The sequence below is a fragment of the Callorhinchus milii genome, unplaced genomic scaffold (assembly GCF_018977255.1).
Source record: "Callorhinchus milii isolate IMCB2004 unplaced genomic scaffold, IMCB_Cmil_1.0 Scaffold4, whole genome shotgun sequence".
In the NCBI taxonomy this organism is placed as follows: domain Eukaryota; kingdom Metazoa; phylum Chordata; class Chondrichthyes; order Chimaeriformes; family Callorhinchidae; genus Callorhinchus; species Callorhinchus milii.
The window spans coordinates 70125191-70141576 of NW_024704745.1; the positions used below are offsets into that span (position 1 = coordinate 70125191).

General features: G+C 38.4%; 1 protein-coding gene across 1 annotated transcript in view; it reads right to left on the reverse strand.

Annotated features, from left to right (window-relative positions):
- Positions 1–1797: 1797 nt before the first annotated feature.
- Positions 1798–16386, reverse strand: part of ubl3a (ubiquitin-like 3a) — a 43240-nt gene continuing 28651 nt past the window's right edge. The window contains 4 exon segments of the mRNA NM_001292585.1: positions 1798–2138; positions 3317–3394; positions 6524–6610; positions 12183–12291. Coding sequence (NP_001279514.1) covers positions 2086–2138; positions 3317–3394; positions 6524–6610; positions 12183–12291 — 327 coding nt within the window. The 3' untranslated portion in view covers positions 1798–2085.

Below are 16386 nucleotides of genomic sequence, written 5' to 3' on the forward strand. Positions count from 1 at the left end.
ACTTCTCCCATGTTATGAAATGCCTAGCGTGATCTGAAGAAAATACAAGTAAAAGCTAAGAATAAAATACAACAAGGCAGAAGAGAGAAGAGAGGAAAAGATAAGGGAATAAGTTTAAAAGGTTTAGTTCTATTTTTGTTTTATATATTTGTTTTGAATTCAATGTGTCATCTGAAAATAAAGATGGGAATTTCTATATACCTGCTGCCGTTTTAGGGATTAGAGTTAAATTGCATTGGAAATATCAGTGATTACATACATTTATTTGCTAAACATTAAGAAAATAATGCGATGATGATGGATGGTTTACCTTCTCATCTGGTCATCTTAAATAATTGATCCAAAATAGTCAGTAGAGTTTGCAGGCATCTGGAACCAAAACAATAACCTAATAGGAGTCTCATAAATGAACTGCAATATTCTTTTATTTAGTTTACAGAAGGAATCTATCAGTACAGGTTGCAGAAAGAAAATGTTTAGTGATATTTACAATCAATTGCAAAACTCAGCTCTATACAAATTTGATCCTGATCAATATGAACAATTTTTCTTCATAAGAACTACAGCATGGCATTTAAAAGCAATAAACACAGGTTAAAGAAAAACAATTAGATTATATCATGTCCTACTATTTGAAAAACTGACACAACATTAAGTTCAATCTGGGCAGCAGATGTTTTTTTTATTAGATATAGAACACAATGTCAACCTGTGACTGTTTTAAATTGCTAATGTTACTTACATGGATTATTATTCTATTATACTACAAGCCAATCTATACTCAATAAGTTCTATACTCATGAACTGTATAAGATTCTTATTAAATATATTCTACACATATCTGTAGTTCAGCTGGGAAGAAATCCCTGGCTGAAAAATATAAAAACTTTAATTTTTTTTACAGATTCGGATGAAAGTAGCTCATGCTTCAGTGCGGTGCAAAATTCTGGGTTTTAATTAGCATATTATTTGTAAGTTATACAAAAGGAAAGGGAATGCTATCTTTCATGCCAAATTCGGTCCTTCGAATAATTTAGCCTCCCTATCTTCTGTATAATCGCAAGCACTAAATACAGAAATACAAATTATTACAAGTACTAAAAGTTAAGTCATGAAAGAAAATGCAGAATAATGTACTGTGCTTGATGATGACTCCCCCTTTCCCCCCCTTACTTAGATTTTAAATTTATAATGTTAGAAATATGTTGGACAGTCAACAGCAAGATTATAAGTTAAGATAACAAAAACATTAATGAATACAGACTGGATGATTAATGGAGCATTTTCGCACAAATATGGTAAATGGTTTGCAGCAGGAAGAAAGGCTGAGAAGCTATACTAAAGCTTCCCCTTCCCACATTAAGGCTACAAAATGCACTCAATGCACTGTTTTATGCTGCAAAATAAGCTGATGCAGGTAATGCCATGTTACCAGAGTGCATAAAGAAACAGACAATATTATTAAACAACTACAAACCGTCATCAAAAAATACAGGCACATCAACTTTGTACTTGATTTTTTTTAAAACAGAAGACATACTAGCATTTCAATGACTAATGCAAATAGCAAAATATACTGGACATAACAAAATAATTTCAAAATCAACTAGTTTGTCTGTTTTATTAAAATCGGCTTCAACTTCTCTGCTTAAAAGACAATGTCAGCACTTCAATCAGCAATGCTAGCTTCCTCTTGGAGAGTGGCTGGGTTTAAAAAACCTAATTTTTAAAAAAGCACTGATACGCACCTTCAATTATACTTTAACTCTAAAAAGCAAGGTGATAAAAGAATGATTTCAGTGGCATAAAGTCTTTAATTTGTCTGTCTTTAGGTAATAGAATTAAATACAGAAACTGCAGAAAGAATACATACCATAGAAAATAATGGGAAAGAAAATCACAATTAAAGTAAACAGTACAATGGAGAATAGCTTTAAAACAAACAGTAATGCTCCAGTTTTTATTTTGATTGATAATCATTTTTTTTAAAAGGATCCTTGAAGCAACGTTACTTCTCTTCTATACCAGCAGCATGAAAGACAAGGACTATATTACATCACGGTTAGCAGAAATAAGTGGAAGTATTTACAGAATCACACAACAATTACTTTCTCCAGTCTTTTCACGGTTCCTTTGACCTACAGACATTAAACAAAAACTTAGGTGAGAAACACTGAGATGTGAAAATGACTCATCTTTCCTTCAAAATATTCTCCAATGACTTTCAACTTCACATCAGTCACATAGAGGATGGGAGTGGGATAAAGCAGGGTAAAGCAGCTGCTGCTTGGAGACACTAAGGAGCAGGTCAGATTTCCTGCATTTCTCCCCTTTGAAAGGTAATGTGCGCAGGTTTTAGTTGGCACCCACCTGCACCCTCCCACCCAAAAACAGCACCAATTAATATTAAAAATAAACTCATTTTGTGGGAAACAGAATCTGAATCGGTAGCACATCACTGACAGAGAAATGCAGCAGTACTCCAATATACAGTCAACCACCACACAGCTTTTTCCATTGCTTTAACATTCATAACCAAATAATGTCCGGTTAACTTTCCCATTAACATTTGATGCTTTTGATTGACTGATCAGCTAACTCACACATTCCACTTCTAAAGGAATCCATGTACTGTAGTTACTTAGATGAAAAAGCACAACATGCAACTTTACAATGCTCAATTCTAACCTGCTGTGATGATATGCAGCAAGTTTGTAAACGATTATAACTACCAAACTGCTTCTATAGAACCTTGGTTAGACCCCACTTAGAATACTGTGTGCAGTTCTGGTCCCCACACTATAGAAGGGATGTAGAGGCACTGGAGAGGGTGCAACAGAGATTCACGAGGATGATCCCAGAACTGAGAGGTTATACCCATCAGGAAAGGCTGAACATACTTGGACTCTTTTCTCTTGAAAAGAGGGCAAGAAGTGACCTGATAGAGGTCTTTAAAATGATGAAAGGTATTGTAGGGTAGACATAGGGAAGATGTTTCCACTTGTGGGGGAAACCAAAACCAGGGGCCATCAATATAAAATAGTCACAAATAGATCAAATAGGGAAGGAGGCTCATGTGGAGCACAAACACCGACATAGACCAGTTAGGTTGAATGTCCTGTTTCTGTGCTGTATATTCTAATGCATTCTAATGTACTTAAACTGAAAATATGCTTTTGATTCCATATCAAAATTTAGATCATTCTACTCACCAATTATTAATTTATGACAAATATATTAAATGTTTGCATACTGGTGCACTGCAAACTCACTTTCAGTTGGAAGAAGGAAAACAAGAATTGTATTAGTTACTTACCTTGGGAGTTTGGTTCTGGCAATGTCTCTCTTGCAACCAAATGCATCACAGTAGTTTTACCAAGAGGAAGCTTTAGCGCTGAAAGAAAGTGTGATTAAATGTTAAATTACATATCTTCAAGCTACTATTACAATCAAAAAATATTTAATTCTGACACTTATGAAAGAAAGCAAATTCAAAGCCATAAAAAGTACAAGCTCAAATTTCTATTAACATTTGATTATTTCATATAATGTTTTCGAAATGTCTCACAACCTCACATACGCAACTGACGTCAAGTGCAGTGACTATTTGTAGGCAAACGCAATAGTCAATTTGCACAAAGCAATGCCCTAAATGTCCCTCAAAAAGCCATGAAGTGAATGAGCAATAATCTGGAGGAATGGTGGCTAGGATACCAGGAAACACTCTTCTTTTATTGAATTGTGTCATGGGATCCACCTGAATGGGCAGGCAGGATCTAGGTTTAATGTCTCATCCGAAGGACGATAATTTTGGCAATGCATCTCTTCCCCAACACTGCAATGGAGTGGCTGCCATTGCCTACAATGTGTGAGCTCAATGTCCCAATGTGGGGCTCAAACCTGCAACCTTTTGATCCAGAGGCTAGAATGCCACCAACTGAGCCAAGCTGACACCAAACTGACATGTAATGAGCCAAAGTGGAGGGTGATCCAAACCTAGAGAATTTTAGTGGTTGTTATTCTATGCTCCCTACAGTCGGTTTCCCAAAATACAATGTTAGGAGATACGAAAAACAATTTGCATTCCACTGAATTCCCCATCGACACAGGGAACAAAAATAGGCTTATGCAAGAAAATAGATAAAGAAAGTTCAAAATGCAAAGATGCTTTTTTTAAAAAAAGGAAGGATGTGATCAAAACAAAAGTTAATAACAAAAGATAGTACACCATGCTTCTCATCATGTTTATTCTCAACTGAGATCAGAATTTTGCTGCGTTTGCAAGGTGGTGCCAATTTTCTACTTGGTTGCTCTTTTTGAAAGCAGTCAATATCAGAAGGAAGTCTCCAAGTGGGGAATCGCAGATGTTAATCTACCTCTTCATTGTGCAATTGGCATCATGCCACTGGTTTCTAATCAGGCACATAAAAAAATACACAAACCACATAAGAGTTTTCAGTAAGATTCAACTTTACTGCAAAGAATTGTCCTGGCCAACAATCCCCCAAATAGACATTGGGCATTCGTTTCATGGCTGTTTATGGGACATTGATGCGCACAATTGTGCTACCGTGTTTGCCTACAAATAACAACAACAACTTGGATTTATATAGCCCACTCCACGCCGGACAGTGTCTCAGAGCACTTTACAGTAACAGAGCCCGGGACCAAGCCAGGGGGAGGGGGAGGAAGGTGACCAAAGGCGCGGTCGAAAAGAAAGGTCTTCAGCAGAGGCCTGAAAATGGGAAGGGAGGGAGTGAGAGAAGGGAGTGAGAAAGGCAGTTCCAGAGCTTCGGGGCATAATGGCTGAAGGCACGGCCGCCGAGGTTGAAGCGGAGGATTCGGGGGACGAGGAGGAGGCCAGACCCGGAGGAATGGAAGGCAACGGGTACTGTTTTGAGGAGAGAGGAGTTCAAAGAGGTAGGGAGGTGCAGAGGAGTGCAGGAACTTGAATACAAGAGTGAGGATCTTGAAATTGATCTTCTCTGGGATAGGCAGCCAATGCAGTCTGGCAAGGACTGGGGTGATCGGGGAGCGGAGTTTTGTGCGTGTGAGAATGCGGGCGGCAGTTTTGAATGATTTGGATTTTATGGATGGGAGACGGCGAGGAGGGCAATGGAGTAGTCCAGCCGAGAGGTGACAAAGGCATGGACCAGGGTTTCAGCGGCTTTTGGGGAGAGGTATTGGCGGAGACAGGCGATGCATCGGAGGTGGTAGAAGGCGGTGCTGGTGAGGGACTGGTTGTGGGGGAGGAAGGATAATTGGGGGTCGAACCTGATGCCTAGGTTATGTACGGATTCGGAGAGTTTTAGGGGGAGGTCGGGTAGGTGGAGGAGGTGAGAGCCGTGAGATTTTAAACGTTGACGAGAACCAAAGAGTATGGCTTCCGTCTTGTCAACGTTCAGCTGAAGGAAGTTTGTGCCCATCCAACCCCTGAGATCTGACAGGCAGGCTGACAGAACATCAGGGAACTGGGGGGGTCGCAAAGAGAGGTGGCAAAATAAAGTTGGGTGTCGTCCCATACATGTGGAAATGTACATGGTGGTTTCAATACAGTCACTCGGTTTCACAGTAAATCCTGCAAAGCAAATGTGAATGCAAGGAATTACAAAATCCAAACAAGAAGTTGGCTTTAAGGGTTTAGACATAAACTCCCAAGTAGAGGAAAAAATGAAAGCAAAACAAACATTGTAAATAAAAATCGTCTATGTACTATTTTCTCCCTCCCCTTACAGAGAGCGCGAGAATGAGAGAGAGAGAGACACACACACACTATAAAGGTCTCCAACTAGCAATACAAATCAGAACGGTGGCTGCATACTTTTGAATGTTAGATAACTGAACAGAGAGGAGGAAGAAACAGCATGAGAACAAAAATCATACAAATTAAGTAAGAGCACCAAAACAGAAACAACAAATAGTCAAAAGATTTCAGTCAAAACTATCCAAAAATATTCACAAAGAAATCCCATGGAATACCACAGAAACAAATATTATGCACAGATGAGGCCATTCGTGTCTGTGCATTTTTCTCTCTTTAAATTCATCCAATTTAAAAAAAACATTAATATCCTCCATGAATTTCAGTCGCATCCATGTTCAATATGCTGAAGAACTTCCACTGATGTTTGGATCATGCCGATGTGGATTTCAATAAAGACTAAATAATATACAATGGAAGTAAGCAACTTTTTTTACATTTTAAAAATAAAAATAGGCAAAAAATATAAAAACACAGAATTGGAAAACTGTTGAACAACAACAAAAACGGCAGTCACAAGAAAGGACAAAAGTAAATATTGATGCAAGAAAGCAAACAGATTATAAAATTCACAGGGGTAAAATTCAGAGTTCACAATCTCTTCGAGTAATGATTACTGGAGCCCAAGTTGGAAACCCAGCTTCTGATTTTTTTTTTGCTCTGATCAGTTAGATTTTCACTACCTCCAGTTAATTTGATAATAACTGAATCTTGCCAAATGTCATAAAGTACTTAATGAAAATAAATTAACAAATTAGTTACCTCCTAGTGTCACGTTTCCATGGAGAAATCGCCCTTGGTAGATAAGTCTAAGAATACTTGGACTGCTGACCAACTCATCCTCCCAATCTGAAACAAGACAAAATTTTGCTTTTACAAAAGGCATACACATGCACTCGAATGCGCAAAAAAAACCATCTAGTTAATTTTCCCAGCACGAAAGTGAATATATTACATAAATAATGCACAGCCATAGTGCAATAACAATCCTTTGTTGAAGAAAAAGATTCCTGTAGTGAGTGTAGTGCAGTCCCATTATAAAAAACAAGGTGATTGGGATCTAGAAAATCAAGGTGCAATAGCTGCTTTCACTGTACATCTGTCCTGCCGACTGGTTCCAGCACGAAAAAAGGGGCCGATTCCAGGCAATTGCACCCTGCTTAATAGTGACATCAAACTTCAGTGTAGACTTGTTATATTGCACTTCCTTATATAACACTGTTGCAGTGCAGGTCCCATTCACTGCACATGCATGCAGCTCTATTCCTGTTTAGATTCCCCAAAAAATTAGATCACTCAATCCACGACTGTTTGTGGGACACTGCTGTGTGCAATTGGCTGCCGCTTTTCGCCAACAAAATATATAGTCAATTCACTTTACAGTATACCCTGTGAAGCGCTTTGAGGTGTAATAAGGAGCTATATCAAATACAAGTATTACCATTATTGCTGCCATGCTCTTGAGCTAAAGTCATAAAAATCACTTAATCAGTGATGACATGATCATTAGTGTTCTTTTAAGTACGGGAACTGGCTGGAGGAAGGGATCAAGCTGGCCAGTTGCACACCTGTAGATGGGGTCTAATACTTGTAACAAGGAAGAAAGGTGGTGTCAGATTTTTTGATGGTCTGCAGCTTGTGTCCTGTAGCTCAGTGGTTAGAGCACTCACTTTGCAAGTGAGAGACCTGAGTTCAGTTCCAGGCACAGGGCGAAACCTTGGGCAAGTTTTCTTACTCCACACACCTAATAATAATCCCTCCAAAAAACAAACGTAAATTGGTCATTTTCAATCCACGACTGTTTGTGGGACATTGCTATGTGCAATTGGCTGCCGGGTTCGCCCACAAATATACAGTCAATTCACTTAACAGTATATTCTGTGAAGCGCTTTGGGACGTCTAGAAGACGTGAAAAGCGCTATATCAAATGCAAGGATTATTATTATTTTGTGTTGGGAGAAGCCAACAGTGAGCACGACTGTGGACTAATCAAGTCTGGGTATGATGAAGGATGGACGAGGGTCTTGGAGCCCAGTTCTGGCACAAATGCGAGAATTTTATTCCTAGAATCCCTCCACCTTATCCACTTCTTGCCTTTAAAATCCACCTGCAGACTTTTTCCCTTTGCTTTCCCTTTTTGCCCGTTCAAGATCAGACTTTGCCAAAACTTAGAATGCAGCTATTGCATTTTGCATAGCAACTGGTATCAAACCAGCAAACTTTGAAAACAAGCTGAGCACAACATGTTCCTACCTTCTCAGTAGTGTCATTAGAAAGCCAGACGCAAACACAAGAATTTGAGAACTACATGGATATGTCTGCCAATATTATGGCATCATAATAAGTTTGAGAAGTCTCTTTTCATGGCTTCCCAATAGCGAGAATGAATCAGATTGCACCTAAAGGTGGAAAGATTTCATTTTTTTTTTAAAACAAGAAATCAAATTTGTTAAAACATTTTTTAAAACCTGATTTTTGCACCTTTGAGTTTACTAGAGAATAAACTGAATTAAATAACAGTGCGAAACAAAAATAAAATCATAGAACCGTAGAATTGGACAGCACAGGAGGAGGCCACTTGGCCCATCGTGTCTGTGCCGGCTCTTTGAAAAGAGTTATCCAAATCAATCCCACTCCCCCGCACTCTCCATATAGCCCTGCAAACTTGCAAACCTGTCCTCCCCAAATAATTATCTACTTCTCTCTTAAAAGCTGTTATCGAATTGGCTTCCACCGAAATACAGCTTACTTATTTGGGAAAAGTTTAATGATCAGAGAAGATGAGATTAAAATCTATTCCTAAATTAAGCCTATGGAGAGGGTGGTCTGTTTCTTAGTACAAGAGAGCCAGCCAAAACAGATGTATTTTGCCAAGCACATCTAGAGTCCGACCTCTGCTGTGCCTCTTCACCCGACAGTATGGCAAAACTGCAATGCATGAAATCCAAAATATGAACCCATGACCTGTCAACCCATGTCTTTGAACTGGAGCACCAAAACAGTAATGAATAATGTATTGATGCAGGTCTCACTACATATTGTTAATAGATGCCAAAAGATCACATTTCAGCTGCATTGCACATAAAAATTACAAGAAAAGTTCAGAGCTAAAATGGGGGTGGTGGGTGAAGACTGTAATTCATTTGGTTATGTAAGAGAAATAAATGTTCTACATTTCTGGTTTTGTATTTCCCACAACATGTACATTACAATCACAATTCTGGAATCATTTTATAGATACAATCATGCCCATAATGTAACAGCACTTTGGTGTTTTCAAAGCCCTCCACTGTCTTCCTCCTCTTTACCTCTGCAACCCACTAACACATTACCAACTCTCCTGTTCCTTCCACTCGGCTGGCACTGACCTGCTCCATGCCCCCCACCATGCTCACTTCACCATTGGCAGTCGGACCTTCAGCCTTTTTGCCCCCATCCTCTGGAATTCCTTCCCTTGCCCTCTCCTTCGCCTCCTTCAAGGCCTGTCTCAAGAGTCCTGTAGTCCTGTAGCTCAGTGGTTAGAGCACTCGCTTTGCAAGCAAGAGACCCGGGTTCAATTCCAGGCACAGGGCGAAACCTTGGGCAAGTTTCCTTACTCCACACAGAGCCTAATAATAATCCCTCCAAAACCAAAAACAATAATAAATTGGTCATTTTCAATCTAAGATTGTTTGTGGGACATTGCTGTGCGCAATTGGCTGCCGCGTTCGCCCACAAATATACAGTCAATTCACTTTACAGTGTCTTCTGTGAAGCGCTTTGGGACGTCCTCCCGACGTGAAAAGCGCTATATCAAATGCAAGGATTATTATTATTATTATTAATAAGACCTTCCTCTTTAACCGTGCCTTCAGTCATTTTCCCACCCCATCCCCCTTGGACCCATCCTTCTTGATTCCAACCCCCAGCTCGGGTGCAAACCCGTAATTGTCCAGCACCTTGATAAGTCATCCCGATGTGAAAGATGCTATATACATACAATTTATTGTTGTTTTTAAAGTTCAAATCAAAATTTGTTGAAATGACAAATTGCAAATCTCTAACACTTGAAAACACATGCTAAACATGAAAGACAAAAACTATGGATACTGCAGAGGTGACAGGAATAAAAATATCCGTCAGTTCTGCAAGAAAAAAATATTGGTCAGGCTGGATTTGTTAAGACCAAAATATAATCTGACAGCAGAGCCAAAGAAAAATGTGGTGAAAGAAATAAATAGAATCTGAAGACGGTCGAACAATCAGTCTTTTCCCTGACTCCACTGTCAAAAGCAATATTAGGTGTTTTTTTTTAAAAACAACTTCCCTATCAAGACCCCTTTCTTGTAACTGCTGTGACAGACAGTGCTGATATTTTCCATTTGCACCATTTCAGCAAGACGTTCGCAATTTCTTCAGTCTGGACGCTTTGCAGACATTTGATTTCAGATAATTATATTGTCTCAAACTGTGAATGTCCTTGTGTTTATTGAGATAGTTTGGCTAAGACAAAGAAATCTATTACAAATGTACTTCCAGTTCAGGAATTCCCCTTACAATTGTAAATGCCACATTCCTTTTCTGGGCTATCCAAAGTGTTTATCCCAGTGGGTCTTGTGAATGAAGTCCATTGGTTTTGAAAACACTGCCAAATGTGGAAGACTAAAAATGTAAGTTGTTTCCACTTGGGGGGGCGGGGGAATAAAGTAGTGGTGTCTCTTTGGAGCTGAGCTGGCTTCAGGTGACATGCTTGGTAATAAAATGTCAGAAGAGAGTCAATCCTCTGTGGAAGTCTTGGTTGTCTGCAGTATTCCAGGGCACTGCTGATGACACCACAGCAGGCCGGGTTAATCAGCAAGACATTGAGGGGCAGACCAGTGATAAGTAATTCTTCCCACTCAGCTCCTGTTAACCTTGAAAATCAAAGCCCTAAAGAGTAGGGTGGACCTAGCTAGGTACAGTGGAAAAGCTCACCAGAAAGCTATGGCAAGCTACGTAGTTTTAGTTGCTTAAACTCTAGGTAGGACTCCAAACACTCTGGGTCCCCAAGCCTTGACTACTTGCAAATCTGCACATATTACTCTTTCCAGCATTAGGTATGCAGGGTGCATCCCTTCAGCGAGAGTGCCCATTCATAGATAAATTTCTATGTGTACATGGCATACATATTTGGAACTCTCAGTCTGTGATGAATACTCTCGAAAGCACGATGATGGGTTTCTCCATGTGATAGAGACACCCAGCTGATCAAAGATAAAATGGTGCTGAACATTTATTTTGACCGTTTCCACTGTAGGCTCACATCAGGTTGATCCCTGAAGTTGTTTTTTTATATGAATTTCTCAATATTACTTTTCAATCGATATTTAAACTTCTTTACAATTATAGTACAATTGACAACCTTTTTTAGTAAATACACTGGATATGAAAAATATAGCAGTTTAAGAAAAAAATGTGTCTTGTTGAAGCAGATTAATTCCATCTAAAACAGTGTGTTGATTTCTGTTTAGGTGGTTAAAAGCAAAATGATTCCCCTCCAACATTATCATAGTTAGTGGGAAGAGAATTTTCAGTATGCGAATTGTAGCATATTAAATATTTCTGAAACAATTATGTAGCAGCAATTTTTAGATGTATATTTGGATTTCAGTAAACGTATTCAAAATTAGTTCAATCATTTGTGTGATGAGCATAAAACTCAGCACTTATCAAAACTCTTATTTAAATGATTCAACTTAAGATTAATCTGACCCACGGGCAAAGAATGAAATCTTGATGCTGCCTGCTAAGGGTTTGATGTATTTTTATTAGCATCGTGATGTGGTTAACAGTCTTTTGAACCTTCCACATTAATTTGCCTTCCAACGTTTGATTACCAGCTAGCTCGTAAAACATCACCCTTTGCATTCTCCGAATTTCAAATCTGCTATTTTGATTAGGCTACCTCTTCTACTGAATTGGGAGAAATATATAAAAGTACAAAAAAATTGCATTCTTTGAAACAAATGTGCTGCAACAATCTGCCATATTAATAATTCTGCAGTTTAATAAGATGACAAATTTTGTTTAAGCTCAACGGCAGCAACATACATTTATATAGCGCCCCTCACACAGGGTGACAGTAGCCAGGGATAAAGAGGAAGGTCTTCGGGCGCGATCTAAAGATGAGGAAGGAAGGGGCGGGGCGTAGAGATAGAGGAAGTGTTCCAGAATTTCGGGGCATAATGGCTTAAAGCTTGGTCACCGATGGTGGAACGGAGGGCACGAGATACATAAAGGAGTCTGAGAATTGAGGATCAGCTCGATTCTCTCTGATGGGACAAAATCCACAGTGCAGTTAAAAAGATATCTACAGGAACATTTTAGACACCTTACAAGAAAAAGGGCAGCATCGACTTAACATGGATCAGTGCAAGGTCAAAAAGTCCAAAGTATTACTCACCCATTGGCCAGTTTTCATACACGTGCTTGGCAATATCTGCTGCTGAATCATTGGGTGAGAACAGAAATTCTTTCGTCTTTCCACTCACCAAGATAAGCCGCAAGTTAATCTGTTTAAAATAAAAAAAGGCAGCACATAAACAGAAATTATTCAAATGGACCATTCGGCATCTAGTCAAGTGTTTGAAATAAATGCTCAAAACCATTAGGTAGCAAGGGATTAACCACTGGACCACGGATAATACCGATGTTGGTATAAGCTATTGATTTGGTTGATCAATTATTTCAAAATTAAAATATAAATGCTTTCTGTATATTTTGGTTTATTTGAACTGCAGGTTTTCAACCTGCCATTTATCCATTTACCCTGCTTCAAATTTGCTCCCATTCAATAAGTGTGGATCCACATAGCAAGTGGTAGCAGCTACATTTTTGTGGATATACACTGGACCATTTTTTTACAGTTCTAAACTAGAGGCATTGAAGGCCAATGATAGCAGCCCAGTGCTACCATAGCTGAGATGAGCTAAATAGCATAGGCCAAATGTCAGAGAAACGTATTGGTCTATGTGGATCTAGTCTACATGGATCCGTTCTACACAGTGCAAGCAAACTTAATCTAAAAAGCCATGGAATGCACCAAAATTTCATCAAGATTTTGGAAAATTGAAGACTATAATGGATTTAATCAATACATAATGCACTCTGTATTAGTGCTTTAGATGCATACTTATTAGTTGTAAATTCTACAAGTGTGCAATAATAATCCTTGCATTTGATATAGCGCTTTATAACGGAGTTGAGACATCTCAAAGCACTGCACAGAATGTATTGCAAAGTGGATTGACTGTATGTTGGGGGTGAAACACACAAGTTACTAGCATTTCCAAAGTATGTTACCAAATTTTTTTTTACTAGTAAATCCTATTTAGTTTAAATTTCGAATCTTAAAAGCATCAGTTGAGAGTTCAGAGATTTACAGCAATGTTAATAATGTTAATTATTTCAGGTGATATTGAACAGCAAGGATAGAGAGCTGAATTGCATTAACGAGGATAAAAGCTTAACTTTGAATCTTTTTCAACAAACCCTTAGAATCTTGTGTGACCATTAGTTTTAATCAATTTTCTCATCAACCTCAAACCTACACCCATTTAGGTATGGGGCTCAGATGCTGCTGGATCTAGTTAAATAAACATTTTCCATTGATGTTGTATTGAAGACTAAAGGTTACAAAATTATTATTAGTCAAATGAATGAAAAATTGTCCAAACATAAGCCTTCACTGGCAGCAGGAACAGGGAGCTATATATTTAAAGGTGGTTCTGAGATCAGTATAAGTTAAAGAGAATATTAAAAACATCACTTTTTGAAATGAAGACTGCACTTATTGCATAATGTTAAATAGAAAAAAACAGTACCAGTCTAAGCAATGAATAACTTTGTTAGCTATTAAATTATGTTTTTTTGGTCAAAACAGTCCAAAAAAGATTTTCTGTAACAAAGGTGAAAATTATACATTACTATAAACACCCTTAAAAAAAAGTAAATCCTCGTGCAAGACAAAAGCAGACAATACAGGCAATACTTGGTTGTAAAATGTATTTCATGCTTCTTCCCCACCCCAAGAAACATCTTCAATCCATGACTGTTTGTGGGACATTGCTGTGGCAATTGGCTGCAATGTTTTACCCACAAAATAGTCAATTCACTTTACATTATATTCTGTGAAGCACTTTACGAAATCTTAAAGTGATAAGATGCTTTATCAAATGCAAGGATTATTATATTCTTATTTTTAAAAAAAGCCTATCTTTAAAAAAGTTACTAAAATGCAGAACTGGATGGTGCAGTGAGATATAATGCAGCCTTTTCATATTTGGGGTTATAATCCGTGCCAATACAGTTGCCAACCGCAGCAAAAAGTGGTGCTTGTAAAAAAGCCATGAGGGTCACTCTGAGGTTGGACTGAAGGTACATTGCTGCAGTATGCAGGGGCTATCACCTATCCTTACATTACATCAGCATTATATGCACAAAGTGGAAATCTGTTTCTAATCCTAGAATGGCAACGACAACAAAAAAAATCTTAGACCTTTTGTGACGTAGCAATATTACATGCTGCTTTCACAAGAAATCTACTTCAAGCCAAGAATTTGAGTAGAATTTACTTAATTTTCCACAACAAAGGAGCCGCAACTTTGTTCAAGTTCTATAAATAGTGTTGAAAATTCAGCAAGTTTCTGCAAAGACGGACAAAGTATCACTTTTTTTAAGCCAAGAAGCTATCAAATGAGTTCTCTGTTGGTTTTTACTTTAGGGCTGTGATTCTTTGATTACAGTATATATTGGTTCATTTATTTGCAGGTGCAAGATTTGGTGACCGAATTTGAATGGACAATATTGTGTAACAATAATAATCCTTGCATTTGATATTGCACCATATCACATCAAGTATGTCTCAAAAAGCTTTATAGACTTTTCTGTAAAATATAGGGACTCTAATACAGCAGCCAATTTGCCTAGCCTGAAACAGAACAAGTAATTCTGGTTTCCATCATCTTCTATCATATATATATATATATATATGTAATACAGACCAACAGAGAACTAATTTGATAGCTTCTTTATATATATATCTTCCTCTATCTATTCTATAGTAATAAAATGATAATGTCTGTCAGCTTCAAGAAGGATCTCAATAACCGATTGACATAGAGACATGATTTATACCTCATCAGAAAGGTGTTGCATCTAGGAGTAACATGGGCATATTTGTTTTCGGGTATCTCCTATCGTTCATCAGTTATTGTCAGTTTTTTGCTGCAGTCACACCTTGTAGCCGCCGAGTCAAAGTGGTGCTGTGGCATTGTGTGTCACAGAGCACCTATGTACGCACGCAATTACTCCTGGTGACCGCACCGGCTGACCGTGGCGCTGTGGCATCGTGCGTCACAGAGCATGCACGTAGCCAAGTGGCGGGAACAAAATAAAGAACGCAGACAAAGCTAAGTCGCGGCCACAACAACAAAGTTACATTTTTAAAGTGCCAAATCCTCCCAAAAGGAGTCCTCCCAGACGAGTATAAATAAAGATGAAATGCATGTCTGTGTGTCAATTCACATTCCATAACGGATCCTTTGGTTGTAAGCGAAGCTGCAAAGGGTACAGAGGAATTATAACGGGCAACAAGCAGCCTGAACAATGGGGGGGTTGGGGGTAAAGATATAGGAAACAGAGCCATGGGTACTAGGTGTGGAAACGGTCCACGGGCTGGATACCATCATTCTGATTTAAAAAACTCTTAACGAAAATGGACAAATTCAAATTGAATTATAGTAGTGAGTTAATGTCTACATGTCCTGTCTCAGAGAATGAGATCAGACTTGAAATGTACAGAACTATTTCCTGCATCCTCTTAAACCTTTGAATACTGCATCCTGAACGTCTGCTGACTCAGTTGTTAAAAGGAATCTACAGTAAAGGAAATCTATAAACAAGCAGACTCTACTAATGCACTGACATCAATGATATCATTGAGTAATATAACTCAGGACACGAAGTGCCGAGGGAATTTCATTGTTTAGCATAATTGTGCCGACATAACCCATTCAAGCAAGTGTGTTAGAAGCGGAACAATGTAAGATTATTTGGAGTGGAAGGTCGATAAATCAGCCGTATTTCATGACTAAGAGTAACATGACTACATTAAACAGAGATTCATTTTCTTCAAAATCCTACTTGGAATATTAGAAAATATTTTAAGATCACCATGCAGAGCATCGAGTACTCTTGCCAACTATTTCTAACACTAATTTTTCAAAGCTTTCTATGAATACAGGAATAATTCCAAATGGTACAAAAAGACACCTTTCTGGATACTGCCAATAGCAAAGAACATTTTTTCCACACGGCAGCTGCAGACGGTCAATTTTCTCTTGCTTCCATTTATGGTTAGAATCTCTTGCTGACTGATTCCGTGCTCCCATTTATTTTCTCAGATGTTGGAAGGCTCAAACAAACTGATGCATTTCCATATGCTGAAAATACTCCTATTGTTTTGCCTGCTTATTAAAAAGCACAAACTCACTCCACTGCTACCCAGTGGAATTCTGCAGTTTTTGCTCTCCATTAATGTGTGACTTCAGCCAAAGCCCTGTACAGTGGACACGACTCACAATCAGCCATTTGCTTTATTCTGAAAC